Source organism: Talpa occidentalis, unplaced genomic scaffold (assembly GCF_014898055.3).
Source record: "Talpa occidentalis isolate TD23 unplaced genomic scaffold, MPIMG_talOcc4v2.1 talOcc4.9, whole genome shotgun sequence".
NCBI lineage: Eukaryota > Metazoa > Chordata > Mammalia > Eulipotyphla > Talpidae > Talpa > Talpa occidentalis.
In genome coordinates this window covers 31,757,840-31,779,934 of record NW_023605305.1, presented here as the reverse complement: position 1 = coordinate 31,779,934, position 22,095 = coordinate 31,757,840, and the positions used below count along the sequence as shown (strand labels likewise).

The window sequence follows — 22,095 nt, the reverse complement described above, 5'->3', positions numbered from 1 at the left end:
TGTGATGCTGACCAAAGGCTAACACTGTGTTGTCTAATGAGGGGCAAAGAATATGGAGAAATGACTGTCACACAAATCATTTTTCTTGCATTTTGGTTTTACTACAAGAGATCTTGTTAGTCAATTTCTTTTGCTCCCAGTTATATGATTCTTCTAGTTTGCTGTTTGGTTTTTTACCCACAGATGTTTATTTGACAGAGGCGAGTCTCTGAGGTACCATTTGTCTTAGTATCTACCTTATATTCCTTTGTTTTTAATTTGATCTGTGCCAGTCTATTCTGATACTGATACCTACTTGGAAGGCTTTTGTGAACATTTTAACTTTTTTTTTTGCATTTGACTAAAAACAGATTGTGGAATGGTTACTTTTCTTAAAATGTTTTGCTTTCTGTTTCTTTCCCTGAAAAAAAAAAAATCAAATTAGAGCTTATTAAAAACAAATATTTGACTGTTAGGAACTGCTTTAATATTGCCAGTTGGAATTCTTTTCTACTGCAAAAATAAACAGCAGAGTTAATAAAAATATTTTTAAGTTTAGAGTTAGTTGTTAGGATTGTTAAATTACTTGTTTTTTTTCTACTGTGATTTCACTACCTTATTTATAACTGATAAGAGTATTTAAGTAGTGAAGAGAGGAAACATCTCCAGAAATAAGTTGTCTGCAATAGGTAAGTGTTGTGAGTGGAATTTTTTCATTTTTTAAATAGTGTCAGTTCTTTGCCTTCAAAATTTTGTGGTTAAAATGCATTTGTTATTTCAAAAAGAATAAAATCTCAGTATGATAATCTTTAAAATAAAAGCAGTTCACCTTCATTGAATATTCTACTACATATCAAAAACCATTTAAATACTTTATATATTAACAAGTTTCATAAAAATTGGATGAACAAGTACTGCTACCGCTCCCATTTTACTGGTGAAAGAACTGAGGCAGAGAGAAATTTGAGTAACTTTCTCAAGATTAACAACTAGTAAATGATAGGGCTGAGATACAATGACTTTCTGGCTTAAGAGTTCTCAATGTGAGTATATTTAATAGCAGATCTTATGAAGGATCTGTGGCTTTAGACATTGAGTAACTTCTGAAATAAGGATTTAGGGGGAAATAATAGATTAATAAGTAATGGCAAAATAAAAGGTTTTATATAGGTCTCTAAATTGTGTGTTATGAGCTATCTTTAGTTGTTACCAAACCTGGCTATGCATCAGAAACACTTGAGGTGTTTGTGGAAAAAATATTTTTCTCTTGACCTCCATTCCAGACAATCTGAATCTGAATCATTGGAAGCAAAACATCAGTATATCTTCAATATACCATCTTGAGGTAGACATTTATACCCCATTGGTATATAGCAAAAACAAAAACTGTTGTGGTGGCTAATATTCGCAGAGTCCTTTTTTCTGTGTTTTCTCATTTAATTCTCATATCAGCCTGTGAAACAAATTTGTATTATTATCTTCATTTGACAGAGGAGGAAAGTAAATCTTAGAGTAGTCAAGTTAACATGACCAGAATCACACAGGATATAAATACATGATAGAATCAGTATTTGAAAATGAGATTGGTCAGACTATAGAATATAGAATGTCCCATAATTGAACTATTTGAATTATAGTAGATCACAGGTCTCAGAGAACTAAATACTCTAAATACTGAATGCGAGTTGTTTTAGGCTTTTTTTTTTTTTTTGCTTTAAAGTGAAGATATAGGATGAATATATAAAAATTAGTGTTTTCATGCCCTCTGCTTATTTTTTCTATTTGTAGCAATAGATTATCATACCTGGTAAATTCCATAATGTCACATTGTATTAGCAATTTGCTTAATGAATATATATATATAACTGTAACTGAGGTTTGCTTTTGAAGTTCAGATGCCCATATATCTATATCTATATCTATATCTATATCTATATATATGTATATCTTGTACTTCTGTCTATTTAAACTATTTTTTACTTTCCTTCATACTTCTTACATGTAGGCATTCCAAAAATTCCATGATTAAACCTTTTCTTTGTACTTGCTATTCTCATTTTGTGTAAATTAAATCTACTCCTAAGACTTGTGAATACTAAAAATTGTGATATAAAGTACCTAGAATTAAATATATCATCTTAATCATTTTAAAGTGTAGAGTTTAATAGTCTTAAATAGTACATTGTTATGTGCAGATCTCCAGAACTTTTTTATCTTGCAAAATTGAAATTGTTTACTTTAAATTATAACTCTACCCTCTGCCCCCCACCCCGCCCCTCCATCCCAGCTCCTGATAACCACCATTAGGCTTTCTCTATGAATATGTATGTTCTCTAGGTTTCTTATATAAGCAGAATCCTATGGTACTTGACTTTTTTTACTTGCATATTTCACTTAGCATAATGACCCCAAGATTTATTCATGTTGTGGTCTGTAACAGGATTTTCCTCTTTTTAAGCTAAATACTATTCCACTGTATGTATATACCACACCTTTATTACGATTGATGGCCATTTGGGTTGTTTTCACTTTTTGGTTAACACTGCTGTGACATGAAACACAAATACCTTTTTGAGACCCTGCTTTCAGTTACTTTGGGTATATACCCTAAAGTGAGGATATAGATTATTTGGTAGTTCTATTTTTACCAAATTCTTTTTAAGTGGATGATTCGAAACTCCAAATTCACTATCTCAAACTCACACATTTTAGATTCTTAATAATCTTTTTGTCATCTCTATGTAAATATCCCATAGCATACTTCAAAAAATCAACCTGCATAAAACAAAACCTAAAACATCCCTATATTTTCAAGCCTGTTTCTTTGTTCATGCTCTTGGGTTTATAGCGTTTATTCATTTATATTCTAATTATATTTGTTAGCCCACACTGTCCAAGTACGAGGTATATTGTTGGTGTTGAGGATACATTAGTAAACAAAATGGAGGTCATTTGGAGCTTAAATTCTGGTGAGAGAAGACAGATTACAAACAATGAGGCAAATAAATATGTGATTTAGATAGGGGAGGGTAGGCTTCTGAAATTACTTTTGAGTAGAAACTTGACTGAAGTGAGGGAGTAAGACAGGTAAAAGAAAAGCATTCTAGGGCCTCCCTGGTGGCGCAGCAGTTGAGTGCTGGGTTGTGAAGCTGCCTACAGCCTCTGCAGCGCCTGATAGATCCCTGGCCCCTGGGCGAGGGTCCCACATGGTGTGCAGACCTCTCCTGCCGCCTGCTGCTCCCCTCAGCAGTGTATTTCATCAGTCTGCCTGCTCTGCTCTCCCCTCTGGCTTTGGTGAATTCTCTCACCCTCCTGCGCTTCTGACTGTACCCAGTGTTTGTATGAATAAATAAATAAATCTTTAAAAAAAAAAAAGGAAATGCATTCTAGGTGGAGTGAAGAATAAGTATGGAGGGATTAAGAATAAGTATGGAGGGATTAAGGGATTAAACATGCTTGGCTTGTTATAGAAATTTTAAGGAAATCAGAGCAGCTAGGGTAACTGAAGTCAGGGTCAGTGTAAGATGTTTTCAGAGAGGGAACTAGAGCCGAAATAAGGTCAAAATGGGGATTCTGGATTTTATTCAGATGTATGAAGGTATTATTATTTTGAGTAGGAACTGGGTTATATTTGATTTGCCATTTATAAGCATCATACTGGCTGCTATGTGAATAGGTAGTAAGTGTGTAGGGCAAGAATGGAAGCAAGGATACTATTAACAGTTTGGAAATTATTGATAATAGAGAGGAAAGACATTGATTTATTTTTTTACATTTTTAAATTTATTTATATATATTTTACATCATTGTTCATTTTTAAACAATATTTGCATTCTTTTATGAGGTATAGTCTCCATAGAATTTCCACCACTAATTCACCTGTGCACCATTACCACAGTCCCCATCTTCCTCCCTCCCTCCTTCCGATCCCTCTCACTCCCCTTCCCCTGCAGGATGTTTCTGGTTTATAATTGTTTGTTTTGTTGTGTTGTGTTTTGTATTATTATATTATTATTATTATTTTATATAGGGGAATATTGGTTCCCCTATATTCCTCCTATAAGTGAAACCATCCAATATTTTTTCTTTTTCCTTCTGAGATATTTCACTGAGCATAATTCCTTCTAGCTCCATCCATGTTACTGCGAATGGTGAAAGACATTGGTTTAAATTAGGGTGGTAGAAGAGAATGTTGATCACATTCTACATTTTGAAGGTAGAATAAAGAATTCTTCATAGGTTGGATGTGAGCCTGGCCATCATTCTCAGCAATTTTCTTTTTCAATTCATATCTTGCGTTGCTGCCAAATGATGTTCATAAAGGGTAAAATTGAAGTTGCAGCATTGCCTTCCCAGTATCTTCAGGTGAAATAAAACTTTTAATGTCTTCATGCTGCTTCTTATAATCTAACTCTTACATATCTTTCCAACCAGCCTGGACTACTTCCTGACTCAAACATTTGCTAAAGCCACACAAAAATATTTTCAGCTTCCTGAATAGGCTAAGTAGATTCATACTTTTTGTACATTAAAAAAAAATCCCTCCCTGAATGCTTTCATTCAACTCTGTTATTCCTAGAAGAACCCCACTTTAATGTTTGGTTCAAATATCATCACTTCTTCCCAACTTTTCTCTTGATATTCACATTACTTCTATTGTTTTGCCTTTATATATATTTATTGCAGTCTAGGATAAATGGAGGAAAGAGTTTTGAAGGAATATATAATAGAAAACTTGAGGTTCAGCTAGAGAGGGGTATCATAGTGATTAAAATGTTTGAAAAATAGAAATTTGAAGAAAAACTTAGAAGAATTTAAACATAACATGTTGTTGGAAACAGTCTGTTAACAGATAATTATTATAAATTAAATAATTATTTATGACAAATGATTTTCCTTTTTGCTTAGAAAGAGGAGAAAATGGTTTTAAGTATCTTTTTGAGGCCTCATTGTTTTCCGACCACAATTTCAAGTCTTTTTTGCAACTCTCCAATTTAATGTGGACACTTAAATTTACTACTCATTTCTTTTGCCTACCACATCTTGAACTGGATAAATTTTAATACCAAATAGAACCCTTTTTATAGCTCATTTGATAAATATAATACTAATGGAGCCTGTGAAATAATAGAAAAAATATGTATTTGTCTCTGCCTCTGGTTGTTGGCACACAGCTTTTAAAATCCTTGTAATTTGCTAAATGATAAGAGCACTAGTAGCATCTTTTGATCCTCATTGCTGACACAGAGCTCCTAACACCCTTGAAATTTCCTTATGGCTTGAGTTTTCATTGTTTCTCTACATAAGCTCAAGAAATCTCCATTCTTAAAAATAAAAAAGCAAGCAAAATCTCATAGTCATTCTTCTGTTTGAAGTTTCAGGCCTCATACTTTTTATACTAAGTGTTTTGAGTTAAGGCTAGGAAGTCCCAGCTATTTCTTACTTAGTCTTTTATAATATAGTTACTAAAAATCTTTTAAAATATATCTATTATCTCCAATAATACTAGACTGTTTTGACATTTTTAAGTTTTGCCTAATCCCCCTTATTGTGCTGCTTTGCTCCATTTTTGTTTTTGTTTTTAGCTGTCTCTTTTTCCTACATAAAAAAATTCCCCAAGATTTTATTTTTCTCTTACTGCTCTTCCCAAAGAAGAAAGCTTAGAGAGATAATGCATTAAAATATTTCAAGGGCTACATTTATGTATCTTTAAACAGGTGTTGCAGTACTTACTATAGCTCTGATTTGTAAATATCCATTTGGATAATTTTTGTCTCCATTTGGATATTATCTGAACTTCTCTATAAAATTAACTGTTGAATATATTTTGTTCCTGCTAGAAAGCAAGTTGTATTATGTCTGTCACTGTATCTCCAGAGGGGTTAAGATGCAACCTTTGAAGCTAATTGCAGCCACTGCAGCGTGAGTTTGATCCCTGGCCAGGGAGTTACCCATATGGTGCAGCAGACCTCTCCTGACTCGCCTGCTGCTCCCCTCAGCAGTGTATTTCATTCAATCTGCCTGTTCTGTTCCCCCCTCTATCTCTGGTGAATACTATCACTCTCTATACCTCTGGCCTGTACCCCAGTTTTTGTATGCATACATAAATAAATCTTAAAAAAAAAAATCTCTATAGTCTAGAACAGTGTTTGGTACATAGTTGACAATTAATGCATACTTACAATAAAAAAATACCATCCCTTGTTGGCTCAAAAGTTAGCATATTCAAAACAGAATTCATGTGAAATTTTCCTTTGCTTCTATATCTCCCCATCAGTCAGTGTCTAGCTCAAATGCCCTCGGTTTTTGAAACTTTCCTTAATCCTCGTTATAAAAACAAATGATACAAGAAAATTATCTAAGATCTTGGAAGAGGATGAGGGTTAAATGTGAAGTTTTGTCATGGTTCTTCTACAAATATTGCCACCTCCCCTGTCTTGATACCTTTCCTTTATCCCTAGTCTTAGTTGAAACATTATTTCAGTCAGGAAGCTTTCTTTAAGCCTTCCTCAAGTCTCCAAGATGTGGCTTTTTTTTTGTATTCCTCTGGCATCATTCAACAAATAATTTTTAGTGCCTTTTATGTGCAAGGCAATAGAGATAAAATGTTGAAAAAATTGGTATTGTCTCTTCAGTCTAGTGAGAAAGACAGGCATATAACAATTAGTAAATAAGTAATTATCAATTGCTGTAATTATGAGCACAGGGTTCTATGTGATAGTAAACCTACTTAGATGAGGGAGTGATCAAAGAAGAGTATTTTAAAAGTACATTTAACAGAAGCTTCACTTATAATGATTAAAACTTAGCCAGATAAAGAATGGGAGAAGGGGCATTCCAAACAGATGTAGTATCTTCAAAGATGTTAAGAAATAGAAAAACCTGATGCCTTCAAGTAACAGAAGATTCAGCTAATTTTGACTGAAGTATCATTAGCTCATTATATAGATGAAGAAAGTGAGACACAAGGAGGGTCAGTGAATACAGAATCAACTATATTATCTATATAAAATCATTAACTTAATAAATGGAGCATCTAGATTCAAACTTTGGACTTCATTAATCCTTAGTGTTCTTTTCTTTGTACCGTGGCATTTCCTAGTGAAAGGTGGACAAAATCTTTCCAATGCTGGTATTTTCTTCTATTCCAACATCATAAAACATTCTTTTATCATTTTCTGTTTTTTAGGAAAGGAGATATTTGTATGTGTAACTAATGCTATTAATAGAAAGGGAATAATTAAGCAGATATACTTCAATTGAAGTTGTGGTTTTGAAACCGATTTTAGTGTTTGCTTGACTAAAAAGAATTTATGAGTCTCCAGAGTTGTCAGTGTTCTGTGGTTACCCACTGTTTCTCTTAATGTGTCAATTTCTTTGATTTTTGACAGTAGAGCATTACAATTCTCAAAATTCATGGCGAGTATCCTTTACATTCAGCAGCACCACATTGTAAATTACCTCACCTACCTCTGACAAATATTTAAATTAACATTTTACAAAATACACAAACTCTTTTCTGCATCTGATTTCCTGGCAGCTGATGAAACGTCAAAGTGTAGCTTTTTTTTTTTTTTTCCATTTTGATGGGAATGAAGAAGGGTAAGAAAGAAGTTACTATGATGCAATAGCGAAGTTAGAAAGGCCTGTTTTTTTCCTCCAGAGAATCTTCTCTATTCAGTGAACTACCCATAGTCCAGGATTTAATAGCTTGCTTTCTTAGTAGCCTTCATAAACGCCCCTGTCATATGCACTTGTGCTGTTTCTCAATAATTGATAATTTGTTAGCTTTGAGACCAATTGCAGGCATGTTTTCTATAAGGAAACTTCCCAGTGATGCTATTGCCTCCTTTAAATATAATTTTGGTGTTGTGTTTATCAAAGAACTTTTTGCTCCTGCATATTTTCCTTCTAAATGTTCTCTCTTTTTTTTTTTAAAAAAGATTTATTTATGCATTCAAGAACTGGGGTACAGGCCAGAGGTGTGGGGGGGCGGTGAGAGGATTCACCAGAGACAGAGTGGGGAGCAGAACAGGCAGATGGACTAAAATACACTGCTGAGGGTAGTAGCGGGTGAGACAGGAGAGGTCTGCTGCGCCATGTGGGCACCTCCCTGGTTGGGGATCGAACTCGTGCTGCAGTGGCTGCGGATTGCTTCATAAGTTGTGTCTTAACCCTTTGCACTACCAGGGAGGCCCTCTAAATGTTCTTTTTGTAAGAATGATTATAACACAAAAGAATGAATTCAGTTTCTGAGCTAATTTAAAATTTCTGATTGGTGTTTTTCCTTTGTGATTTTATATCTTGCTCATCTCTGAGGAAAGAAATAACAAGAAAAAGGTTAAGATACTTAAAATTGCTTATTCTGATATCCTTAAACATTGGCTTTGTAGATACTTTGCTTGATGAATGAGAAGTGTGTAGTTAAACTTTTTATCACTCAATCAATATCTGTGAATGTTAAATCCAAATGATTTCTAAAATGTGGTTTTATTATAGAGAAGTAGAGAAACATCTAATAGAGAATATTTTATATCATTAAGGGAACATTTAGTATTTTGTTTAAATAAATTTTCAAAGTATACTTACTTTTTACAGTATCTCACCCCACTCTCAGCATTTTTCTGTTTCTTTAAATGGTCTTCTCTTTTTTATTTATAGGCAGCTATCAATGGTGTAATACCCCAGGAAAATGGCATTCTACAAAGGTATGTTATAAAGTGCTTAATGGTAAAAGCAAAAAAGCAATTGTTCATTTTTTGTTTCACTTTTTGATAGAGCACTTGATCTTTGGTGTGTGAGTTCATTAATATAGTACTCTTCTTCCAGATGTTTTATTTAATTGTTAATTTCCTATAGTCTCTAACTTTTACTGCATAATGTTATTTCTGATTGGGTAATATCATTTATATAAAGGTGGTTTTATTTTATTTAAAGAAAGCTTTCCAAGGTCATCTTCTAATTCTTAGGATGGAAGGAACTGAATCCTTTAAACCTTTGGTAGTGAGAAAATGAGACACGGCTCAGTAACCCTCAAACATGTTTATCATCTCATTATCTAGGCTTCATCTCCCACATTACTGTATTTTTTTTGTCCCTTCCCCCTTTGGTTTCTAAATGAAATATATGATAACTTGCAACAATTTGAATAAGCCCTTAATAAAATTTCCCAAAGAACTGGACTGTTTTACCTGAGGAATTCAGTGTTAACATGTGGAATGGTCTTTGTGGTTTTGTGGCATTGCCAGAAGGTAAAATTGGAAGATGACGCCAAAGAACTTACAACAGTCCACAACAATCCCTTAAATTAAAAATAAAGTCATAACTTTTCTCTCCTGAGAATTGAAAGCTCTGGTCCTGGATTAAAAAGAGCATACCATAAAGTCAGAGGAGGTAAAACTAGTTTCCTTTCCAAGAGTAGTTTAATTACTTGATTTTTCTCCCTCTTTTTCCTCTCAATTCAAACTTTGGCTGAATTTTGGTGGCTGGGATTTCTAAGTCACTGAAGCATGATCTGCTAAGTGTGGATGAAGCAAACAGAAACAGCAGGCTAGAAATGAGATTTTTTTAGAGAGGAAGAAAAGTGCAGTTGAAAAAACAAATTCACCATGAACTGCAAATTGTGCTGTATTTTATATGAACAGTTTTTTTTTTAAATTTTTTTTAAAGGCAGCAAAAATCTGTTTGGTACCTGTTCCTCCCTTAATGATTAATAGTTATTGAATAAAGGCCATAATAAACATACCTATTCCCTACTCCTTTTTAGAAAAACTTTCAACCAAAATAAATATGGCTGATTTCTAGAGTCTGCACCAAAATTTTTTTGCTCATTTTTTTTATGTTCATTGAAAACATTTCAAGTTTATGAAACTTCATCTAGAAAGCAAATTAAAGGATGATTACAGGAACTTCCTTCATGATCATCTTTTTTTCTTGGTTTAGAATGTTTTAGAATACTAAATATGGCTCCACTTTCATTCTTGAGTAAATGTTATTCCACTTTTGGTGCCAAAATTTTTGCTTGCTAAACCCTTGTGGATTCAGCTGCTGTGTTCTAAGTACATATCAGATATATGCTACAATTAATAGTATTTGCTATGGGTGAACTGTAGAAATTCCCTCTTTGCTGGCATAGGTGATACTTTTTGTTCAATATATTTTTGAATGAGAGATTCAGAACTAAATTGATTTCTAATAAGGATAGTATAATATTTAGTGTTAACTTTCACTTGAGTAGGTTTTTGTTGGTTTTTGTCTGCTTGTTAAATTAAGGAATGAATCATATATCCATATAAAAATGTAAGCTGTATCTAATATATTCTCCAACTATTTTCCTTCCTATTTTTGTTCTTTAGCTTTGAAATCACTGTGGATTTGACATAACTGAAAATTCCTCTTGTTTGTCTACTGACCAGAGGAAAATGAAAGAAGACTGTACTTTCTGATAGGCTTATCACCAAAAGTGGAAGACACAATGCTAGGAATGGTATATGTAGACAGTTAAATGGATCTTTGTTTTGTATGTTTGTCTTTTTGTAGTAAAGTTGGATATAGTATGTGGATATAGTGAACTCTAGTCAGTTCATACCAAGCAGAGAACAGTTACTAAGAAATATGAATTGTTTTTGGAGGGAGAAGTACCTAATCCCTGTGTTTTTACACTTTTTGTCACTTATGACTTTTCTTGAAACCAGATTTTTACATGAATTCAAAAATGGAATGTGATTTTTAATGTACCCCTAGATTCTAAGGCAAAGAAACATTTTTTAATAGTTACTGCACTGTGTTGGATAATTGACATATTTTCCCTCATTTATTATCATTACAATCCTTAAGATAGATGATGTTCATATTTCATAGATGAGGAAACTCAAGTTTAGAGAGCTTACATAGAGTCTCCCAAGGTTACAAATGTAATAGGTGGTGAAGTCTGGCTTTTCTCATTGAAAAGCCATGTTCTTTTTCTTTTTTTTTTTTTTTTTTTTAATACTAGACTATCCTCTTCAAGACCAGTAAGCTAGGATGGCACAGCTTTTAAGATTTTATCAGTTGGGTAAAAAAAGTTGATATGTAATGCATGTATATAACATCTTTGCCCATAGTTTTATTTTTACAGTTATTATTTTAGTTGTAAATGAGTAAAGGCAGATATTATTATCCCTCATTTTACAGGTAGAGAGAATAAGGCTTGAAGTGACTTGGCCCAGATGATACAGCATGATGTTGATGGAGTCAGGAATATAAGCAAGTCTTCTGCCTCACCTCCAAGGCTAATTTGCACTAGATAATATATTACTGATACAACATTATTTGTAAAGTGTGTAACTTATGTAAAACATTCATTCAGCCATAAACACTGAGTGTATGCACTGCTATTTCCTATATCTTGGTATAATATTTTATTTATTCAGCATGTTTTCCAGAGCCTTAAAAATTTATTTTTGGAAAGAATTATTGTTAGAAAGAAGTGCTAGTCACAGAAGTATAGGACCTTATGAGCCACTTTTATATGAAGAGCAGAGGGAGTTACTGAAGAAAATGTTATGGAGAAATTTCTGTCTTTAATTTCATACTAGTGCTGTATGGAATGGAATGCAGAGAAACAAGAGTATATGTGGAGAAATTAGGTGGGTTTTGTATTAGACTATGCAAGAAGTGATTGTGACTTGGGCTAGAGTTGGTAGCTTCAGAAGGGATAGATAGATGACTTATGCAAGATATATTTAGGAGGTAAAATTGAAAAGTAGAAGGGTCAAGGATAGTGACCAGGTTTCTTACTTGCATAGCTGATAATGAGGACTAATGGAGAAAGATAAGGCTTGGGGAAGTAATAATAACTTAAACTTCGAACATATTGTGTTCGAAGTTTGAGATCTTATTAGGTACCGTTGTACTAAATTTGTCATTCACATCTGTTAATCCTTACAAATATATTTTCCTGTTTTACAAATGGGACACCTATTAAGTGGTCAGAACCTGGTTTCATTTTTATTTTTTAAGAAGGGAAAGATATGAGCATATTTGAGTTTTGAGAAGAATTCAGAAGAGAAGGAGATGTTGAAGTTACTGAAAAGGAAAGGGATAATCCATAGTGTAAACTTAGATTTTGTATAAATATAGGAGGAATGATTTCTCTACTTACAGGCAGAGAGAGTGCATATACTGGTTAGTTTGTAGCTTTGATGTCAAAAGGTAAGGAAATCACTTAGTTATGACATCTATTTAATCTTTTAAGATTGATTATGATATAGGGAAGAATAGAGGTTTAAGGACAATAAAGTTTTGGAATAGTTTTTGTAGAGGATAGATTTAATGCAGCAAATAATGGTGATTCAATGAAGGAGAATGAGTGAAGAACACATTGATCTTTAATTCAGAGTTTAAATTGATGTTTTAATTACACTAATACCAAAACCGAACAAGGACAACACAAAAAAGGAAAACTACAGGCCAATCTCCCTAATGAACACTGATGCAAAAATCCTCAATAAAATTTTAGCTGTCAGAATCCAACAATGTATCCATAAGATAATTCACCATGACCAAGTAGGATTCATGCCAGGGACACAAGGATGGTTCAACATCTGAAAATCAATCAACGTTATCCAACACATCAACAAAAAAAAATATAAAAACCATATGATAATATCAATTGATGCTGAGAAAGCTTTTGACAAAGTGCAACACCCATTCATGATAAAAGCCCTTGAAATTCTTGGGATACAAGGAACATACCTCAACATCATAAAGGCCATATATGACAAGCCAATAGCCAGTATCATTCTCAATGGTGAAAAGTTGAAAGCATTTCCATTAAGATCTGGAACAAGACAAGGATGTCCACTCTCACCACTGCTTTTCAATATAATACTGGAAGTCCTAGCCAGAGCAATAAGACAAGAGAAAGACATACAAGGAATCCAAATAGGAAAAGAAGAAGTCAAACTATCACTATTTGCAGATGATATGATAATATACATAGAGAACCCCAAAAACTCCACAGAAAAACTAATTCAACTCATCAATCAGTTCAGCAAAGTGGCAGGATACAAAATCAACATGCAAAAGTCAGTAGCCTTCCTATACACAAACAATAAATCTGAAGAAGAAGAAATTAAAAAAACCCATCCCTTTTATTATCGAAACAAAAAAAATCAAATACTTGGGAATAAATCTAACAAAAGAGGTAAAGGACCTATACAGAGAAAACTATAAAATACTGTTAAAAGAAATAGAAGAAGACACAAAGAAATGGAAAGACATCCCCTGCTCATGGATTGGAAGAATAAACATTATTAAAATGGCCATCCTACCAAAAGCAATATACAGATTCAATGCTAATCCAATAAAAATTTCAATGTCATTCTTCAAAGAAATAGAACAATTATTGATGAGATTCATATGGAATCACCAAAAACCCCGAATAGCCAAAGCTCTCCTGAAAAAAAAAAAGAAGGGAATGGAGGCATCACATGCCCAGACTTCAAACTATACTACAAAGCCATAATCATCAAAACTGCATGGTATTGGAACAAGAACAGACACACAGACCAATGGAATCGAATAGAAAATCCAGAAATAAACCCACAGATTTATGGTCAACTGATCTTTGACAAAGGAGCAAAGACTATGCATTGGAGCAAAGAAAGTTTGTTCAATAAATGGTGCTGGGAAAACTGGGTCGCTACATGCAAAAGAATGAAGCTTGACCACTACCTCACACCATACACAAAATCAACTCAAAATGGATTAAAGAACTAGACATAAGACCTGAAACCATAAAATACATAGAAGGAAATATAGGCGAAACACTCCATGATATGCACATCAAAGACATCTTTACAGCCACATCACCCAAAGCAGTGATAGTGAAGGCAAAGATAAACAGCTGGGACTACATCAAATTAAAGAGCTTCTGCACAGCAAAAGAGACAATAACAAAAACAAAGAGAAACCCCACCGACTGGGAGAACATTTTTGCACACAACACTAATGATAAAGGACTGATCACAAAAATCTGCAAAGAGCTGATGAGACTCAACAACAACAAAGAAAATAATCCAGTCAAAAAATGGGCAGAAGAGCTAAAAAGAAACTTCTCTGAAGAGGAAATGCAAATGGCCAACAGGCATATGAAAAAATGTTCAACATCACTTGTAATCAGGGAAATGCAAATCAAAACTACCATGAGATACCATCTTACACCAGTGAGAATGGCACATATTAAAAAAACTAGCAACAACAAATGTTGACAAGGATGGGGAGAAAAAGGAACTCTCCTGCACTGTTGGTGGGAGTGCAAACTGGTCCAACCACTATGGAGAGCTGTGTGGAGATTACTGGACCTACTAAACATAGAGCTTCCATAGGATCCAGCAATTCCACTCCTAGGTATTTACCCAAAGGACACAGAAACATCAATTCCAAAGAGCACCTGCACCCCTATGTTTATAGCAGCACTGTTTACAATAGCTAAGCTTTGGAAACAGCCCAAATGCCCAAAAATAGATGACTGGATCAAGAAGACGTGGTATATATACACCATGGAATATTACTCAGCATTCAAAAAAGATAAACACATGCAATTTGCAGCAACATGGATGGCGCTGGAAGGGATCATGCTCAGCGAAATAAGCCAGAAAGAAAAAGAAAAATACCGGATGGTCTCACTCAAGGCAGGAATCTAGAAAACTTAAATAAGGGACCAGGAAAATGAATAACTATAAGAAAGAAAATATCAAAATCAACAAACAACTATGAACCAGAGACACTCTATGGGGAGTGGGGGGTGGGGAGGGGAGGAATCGGAGTCAAAATAAGGGGATTGCAATTGTATGGGGAATATAAAAATAAAATTTATTAAAAAAATATAAATTGATGTTTTACCAGCATCATAACAACTTAAATTAAATGCTAAATGATGTGTGTGACCATTAATAGATATATACAAAATAAGGATGGGAGGGGGAGTAGTGTGTCCTTTTGTCACTGGAAAGGAATTTGTGGAAAAAATACAATATAAATTAAGCTCTGATGTACAGGTAGGTAAATTGGCTAGGAAGTACAGCATAAGCAAAGTATGGAGGGGTCCTCTGTGGTATTCTGTAATGATTTGATTGATGATACTCCCTCTTTTATGTCAATGTTTCAGTGAATATGGAGGTGAGACTATACCAGGACCTGCATTTGATCCAGCAAGTCACCCACCTCCAACTCCAGCTTCCTCCTCTTCTTCAGCATTTCGACCTGTAATGCCATCTAGACAAGTTGTAGAACGGCAACCTCGGATGTTGGACTTCAGGGTTGAGTACAGAGACAGAAATGTTGATGTGGTACTTGAAGACAGCTGTACAGTTGGTAAGGTTTTTCCTACCATAAAACCTGTACAAATTAATAGTTCATTAGGTAAATAATCAATTTATATTCTTTTCTTTTGAGCTGACTGCCAACACGAAAGGGGTAAAGGAAGAGTGAAAATGATATTTTCTCATAGATTAATGTGCTCTATTTTTAAATACTGTGTTGAAATTGAGATAAATTTAGCATAATTTTTTTTGTTTCACTTATATGGAATAAATTAAACATCTAAGAACTTAAAAAATACTATAATTATTAAGTACATTATATATTATGCATACTTTATATTTTTTAGCTGAAGAACACTCATTTCTCATATTATGGTTATGGTTATATTATGGTTAGTGAGAGATCAAAAATAAATAATGTTTTCCTTATTCCTCCCTGCCATCTGAATAAATGCTTCAGTACTATCCCATCAAAGAAAACTCAGAGTGTATGCCTGCCATTTTTAGATAGATTTTACCAAATTCCTCTAGAGAAACTATGTTGAATTCATGTTTAAGATTATTTGATACATGTTTTTGTAGGACAAGAAATTGTATTAATTTACATTTTAATACAGTTTTCTTTTAAATCTAAATTCTGAAATTCTGCCTTATTCCTTTATTGTGGAGATCCTTTATTATTTTTAATTGAAGTACAATATAGAAAAGCAAGGCTGTTAAAGGGTAATCATTCCCCAACAGTAGGAAGATCATTATTCCCTTGCTTAAAATCATTCAGAAACTTTGCACTGTGTTTAGGATGCAATTGAAATCTTTTACTATGGCCTGTAAGTTCTTGTTTTATAGAGTTCCTACCTACATTTCCAGTTTTTATCTGTTGGGTTGTTGGAAAAATTATGATGTATTCTTTGTTTGAAAAACATAGGAAAAATGTGTCATAACTTTTCTGACAACGCAATATTACCATTCTCCTCTTTACTCACTATGCCTAAGTTGTTGTGGACTTCTTCAACTCATTGACTAGGTTATTAGTTCACATAGGGCCTTTGCACTTGTTTCTTTTTTTGCCTGGATTCTTCTACTAGCCCAGCTACTTCTCCCTCTGCCCACGTCTATGCACCAAAATATTCTGTACATTTCCCTTTTTAATTGTGGTTTAGCAAATAGTACTTAGCCTTTTAACAGTTTTTTAAATGTTTAGCATTTTGTTGTACAGATTTCTAGAACTCTTTCATCTTTATGTAAGATGAAATTTTGTATACATTAAACAGCAACTTCCTGTTTTCACTTCTGCCAGCTCCTGGCAACCAGTACTTTACTTATATGAGTTTTACCTCTAAATACCTCCTATTAGTGGAATCATGCAGTATTTGTCTTTTGTGTCTGGTTTATTTTACTTAGCATGATATCTTTGAATTTTTTTCATACTGTGTTGTATGATCAGATTTCCCTTTTTTTTTTAAAGATTGAATAATATTTTGTTATATGTATATACCACATTTTCTTTATCTGCTCATCCATTGATGGACATTTATGTTTGTAATTTTTGGTGCTGGCTGCAGTATAATGGGATTGCAAATATCTCTTTGAGATGTTTTTATTTATTTATTGTTTTAAAGATTTATTTATCCATGCATACAAGAGCTGGGGTACAGGCAAAAGGACTCACCAGAGACAGAGTGGGGAAAGGAACAGGCAGAGTGAACTAAGTACATTGCTGAGGGGAGCAGCAGGCAAGCCAGGAGAGGTCTGCTGTGCCATGTGGATTGCTCCTGGCTGGCCGGGGATTGAACTCGTGCTGCAGAGGCGCGGACAGCTTCATAGGTTGTGTCTTAACCCATTGTGCAACCTGGGAGGCCTGAGATGTTTTTATTTTAAAAAGGTGTGGGGTTTTATAGATGCTTTTTGAGTATCTATTGAGATGATTATGTGATTTTTCATTCTTTATGCTGTTAACATATCAATTACATTGGTGTTCATAAATTGAACTATCCTTGTGTCACATGTGTAAGTTCCACTTTGCCAAGATATATGATCCTTTTAATGTGCTGTTCAACTTGGTTTTTTAGAAGTTTGTTGAAGATTTCTGTAGTTTCTTTTTTCTTTTTTCTATAGTGTCTTTGACTTTCGTATCAGGGTAATGTTGGTCTCATAAATAAGTTTGGAAGTGTCCTCTCCTTCAATTTTTTAGAAAAGTTTGAGAAAGACTGATGTTAATTTTTAAAAAATGTTTTGTAGAATTCTCCAGTGAAGCTATCTGGTACTGGACTTTTTCTTTGTTGGATGGTTTTTGACTATTAATTCTATCTTGTTACTGTCGTAGTTCTGTTTAGGTTTTCTGTTTGTTCATGATTCAGTCCTGGTAGGTTATATGTTTCTAGGAATTTACCTCTCAATATTTCTTCTAGTTTATCCAATTGATGTATAATTGTTTATAGTAGTCTCTATGATTCTTTTAATTCCTCTAGCATCAGTTGTAATGTCTTTTTTCCCCTGATTATATTTGAGTCTTTTTTTCTTAATTCAGGCTGAAAGTGGGTCAATTTTATTACAGTCTCAAACATTAACTCTTAGTTTTCATTTTTATTAATTTTTGCTGTAATCTTTTCCTCCCTTCTACTAACTTTGGGCTTAGTTTGTTTTTCTATATTTTAGTGTTAGTACGTTGTGGCTGAATAACTTAGTATGATTTCAGTCTTTTAAAATTTATTAAAATTTGTTTGTGATCTACATTGTCATCTAGCCTGAAGAATGTAAGAGAATTCTGCTGCTATTGGGTATTTGTTAGATCCATTTGTACTACAACATGGTTTGAGTCCTCTTTTTCTTCACTGATATCCTATGTGGAAGCTCTACCCATTGTTGAAAGTAGGGTTTTGAAATGTCCTGCTATTGCTGGGTTATATATTTCTCCCCTTAGTTCTGTCATTGTTTGCTTTGTATATTGGGTGCTCTGTTATTGGGTACATTTGTAAATGTTACATCATTTTCAGCCGATATGTGATGAAATCTAAAGTGTGTCTCTTGTAGACGGCATATATTTGGATCCTTCCCCCATTCTATATTGTGTTTCACTTTTTTTGTGGTGTCATGCTTTGAGTCTTATTTTCTTTTGTGTATTTTCTATAGGTATTTTCTTTATAGCTACAAAGGGGCTTACTTAAGATATTACATATAATTATAACTATTTTAAGCTGAAATTTCAATCATATACAAATATTCTTTTTTTTTTAAACTTTGTTTTGAAATAACTATTTATTTATAAAGATTTATTTATTTATTTATTTATTTACTTACTTACTTACTTACTTACACAAGCACTGGGTATAGTCAGAAGCGCAGGAGGGTGAGAGAATTCACCAGAGCCAGAGCGGGGAGCAGAACAGGCAGAAGGACCGAAGTACACTGCTGAGGGGAGCAGCGGGCGGCAGGAGAGGTCTGCGCGCCATGTGGGACCCTCCTCCGGTGGCCAGGGAGCAGCCGGGGATCGAACCAGCGCTGCAGAGGCTGCGGGCAGCTTCGCAATCCAGCGCTCAACCGCTGCGCCACCGGGGAGACCCCACAAATATTCTTTTCTCCTTTTTGTTATTGATATCATAAATCACATCTTTTCATATTTTGTATCCATTAATATACTTTATAGTTATACTTATTTTTATACTTTTGTGTTTTAGCTTGTATACTAGAATTAATGATTTATGCATCATCATGAAATATTCTGTTATTGTCTGTACTATTCTGTAATTATTTAACTTTTCCAGTGAGCTTTCTACTTTAATGTTTCTGTTGTATTTGAAGTACTCTCTTTAGAATTTCTTATAAGGTAGTCTAGTGATAATGAACTTTTGTTTATCTGGGAGAGTCTTTATTTCTCCTTAATGTTTGAGGACAATTTTATAGAATATAGTATGCTATTTGGCAGTTTTTTCTTTCAGCACTTTGAATATGTTACCCTACTCCCTTCTGGCCTGCAATGTTTAGAAATCTCTAGATAGTCTTGTGGTCGCTTCCAGTGTATTACCAGCTTTAACTGCTGCCTTTAAGTTTCTCTTTATCCTAAACTTGACAAATTGATTACAATGTTTTTAGTGTGGACATCATTGCATTCATTCTTTGACATTATTTTTGCTTTGTATATTTGCATGTCTATTTCTGTCCCTGGATTTGTGAAGTGCTTGGCCATCATACCTTTAAATAAGCTTTCTGCTGCTGCTTTCTCTCTCATCTTCATTTCCCATAATGCATATATATGACCTTTAATATTTAATGGTGTCCCATAAGTGTTTTAGTCTTCTTCACTTTTTCATTTTTCTTTTCTCTTCTGACTTGATAATTTCAAATGACTTTTCATCAAGTTCTCTTGTGTTTGATCAGGTATGTTGTTGGGCCTCTGTAGTGAATATTCCAATTCAGTCATATTCTTTAGCTTTAAAATTTCTGGTTGGATCATTGTCACAGTTCCTATATCTTGATATTTAAAAATCATTTTGTATTTTTAAAGCACTAAAACCCATCTAATGATATTTTAAAAAGTTTTATTTATCTTTACAGTAGTATTAAAATTAATTATACATGGTGCTCTTTTGGATTTTTCAATAATATTGCTAAGGCATCTTTGGCATATTAGCAGGGAATCCTGTAAGTAGGGTGTTACTAAGTCTTTCTTATTTAGTAAAGAATGCTTTTATTATAATAGTGGAAATATTTCAATACCATGTCACATCTTTTTTAGAAAAAATCTTAAAGTTTGCTCAGATTCCTATTTGTTGTAAGAAAACTGGAATGTCATTCTATATTAAATAAATCTAATTATTATGTGGCATGTGGCTTAGTAATAAATACTGTCTCATTTCAAAGTAACTTGTTTCTGTTGTTGGAATATTTGGCATATGGTAGAAGCTAGTGGGTTATTTGAACCACTATTTAATTGATTCACTCTCTTAGAGTGAAATCTGGTGCTCATTTCAAGGATGGCGATCAGAAATGCTGACTGGATTGTATATGTTAGTGTAGCTTTAATTTTGTCTTAATTTGGATAATATAATTATGAAAATATTTAAAACTTTGTGATAGAAACACATGAATCAAGAGTTTCCATGGATCATGTCTTATAAACTTTTGATTTATATTTCACTGCAGAAGCAGATTTGTGCCCAAGTATAGCAGAATAGAAATCAAATCACCATTCTGTTTCAAAACAAATGCAAGTAAAGTAGTTACAAACATATAGTAAATAAAATTTGATTCAAAATGTTGTATCAGTTTTTTTTTTTTTTTTAAGATTTGTTTAGTTATGCATACGAGAACTGGGGCACAGGCCAGAAGCTCGGCGGGTGAGAGACTGAGCAGAGAGCGGGACAGTCAGACTGAAATACACTGCCGAGGGGAGCAGTGGGCAAGACAGGAGAGGTTTGTGGTGCCATGTGGGTCACACCATGTGGGTAGCTCCCTGGCTGGCCAGGGATTGAACTCGTGCAGCAGAGGCCGCAGACAACCTCACACTGCTGCGCTCAACCCCTTGTGCCACCAGGGAGGCCCTGTATCAGTTTTGTTATTATATAATATACACCTTCTCCTGCTTCTAACCACTTCAGTTTTTTAATTTGTTCTGGATTATTCTTATTTATACTTAGTCTGTTATTATGAATTACATGCCGGTCAGAAAATTATGACATGAATCTTTTCCACTGTTCACTGTTGGTTTGTTGATAGGCATCATTGTGCAGTGTATGCTCAGGGATAGCTGTGACTTGATGGAGTTTTTTCTTCTTTCAATGCATTTTATTGAGTGCGTTCTGTTGTTGGTTTTTTTTTTTTTTTTAAAGATTTATTTATTTATTTATACAAGCACTGGGTACAGTCAGAAGCATGGGAGGGTGAGAGAATTCACCAGAGCCAGAGCAGGTTGCAGAACAGGCAGACTGACAAAGTACACTGCTGAGGGGAGCAGTGGTTGCTACAGGAGAGGTCTGTGCTCCATGTCAGACCCTTGCCTGTGGCCGGGGATGGAACCAGCACTGCAGAGGCTGCGGGCAGCTTTGCAGCCCAGGGCTCAACTGCTGCACCATCAGGGAAGGCTCCATTCTGTTGGTTTTATGACAGTATCACTTTACTCCCTCCTTCATTTTGATCCTCTCTGTTACAGTTTAGAAATTAATTTTTGTCATGAGTTACTAAAATAATTCTTTTTGAATTTCTATTCTTTCAGTTTCTTTGCTCCTTTAGTCTATTTTACATAGTTGCCCTAGTATTCTTTGTAAAACATTAATTTTTCAGTGGCTCCCTGTTTGCTATATTCTATTTGATTTACCCTCTTTTTTTTTGTTTTAGCTTTCTAGAAGACTTACCTTTCACTACCCAACATAAATATCTCTTCTGAGATTTTCTTAACCTTTACAGACATAGATAAGTTTACCTATCCTGTGATCCCATGAAATTTTGTCTATACTTTCAAAATGGCTCTTAAAACTTCTTAATCTTTCTTAGTGTTGCAGGTTTTTCTTATGAATCTTAACTTCTTATAATTCAGAGACTAGGACCTCCCTGGTGGTGCAGGGGTTAAAGTCTCAGTGCTATCAAGCTATTGCCAGCCACTGCAACATGAGTTCTATCCCTGGTAGGGAGCAAACACACCTGGCATAGCAGACCTCTTCTGTCTTGCTCACTTTTCCCCTCTGTAGTGTATTTCAGTAGATCTGCCTGTTCTGCTCCCCACACTGTCTCTGGTGAATCCTCTCTCACCCCCCTCCCCCAACCTCTGGCCTATATCCCAGTTCTTGTAAGCATAAATAAAAATCTTTAAAAAAAAAAA

The 22,095-nt window shown here is 34.2% G+C and overlaps 1 protein-coding gene across 1 annotated transcript in view; it reads left to right on the top strand.

Moving 5' to 3' along the window:
- Positions 1-22,095, top strand: part of FAF1 (Fas associated factor 1) — a 325,035-nt gene that overhangs the window by 58,275 nt on the left and 244,665 nt on the right. The window contains exons 3-4 of the mRNA XM_037499959.2: positions 8,641-8,687; positions 15,131-15,336. Coding sequence (XP_037355856.1) covers positions 8,641-8,687; positions 15,131-15,336 — 253 coding nt within the window. The remainder of the gene's footprint in view (positions 1-8,640; positions 8,688-15,130; positions 15,337-22,095) is intronic.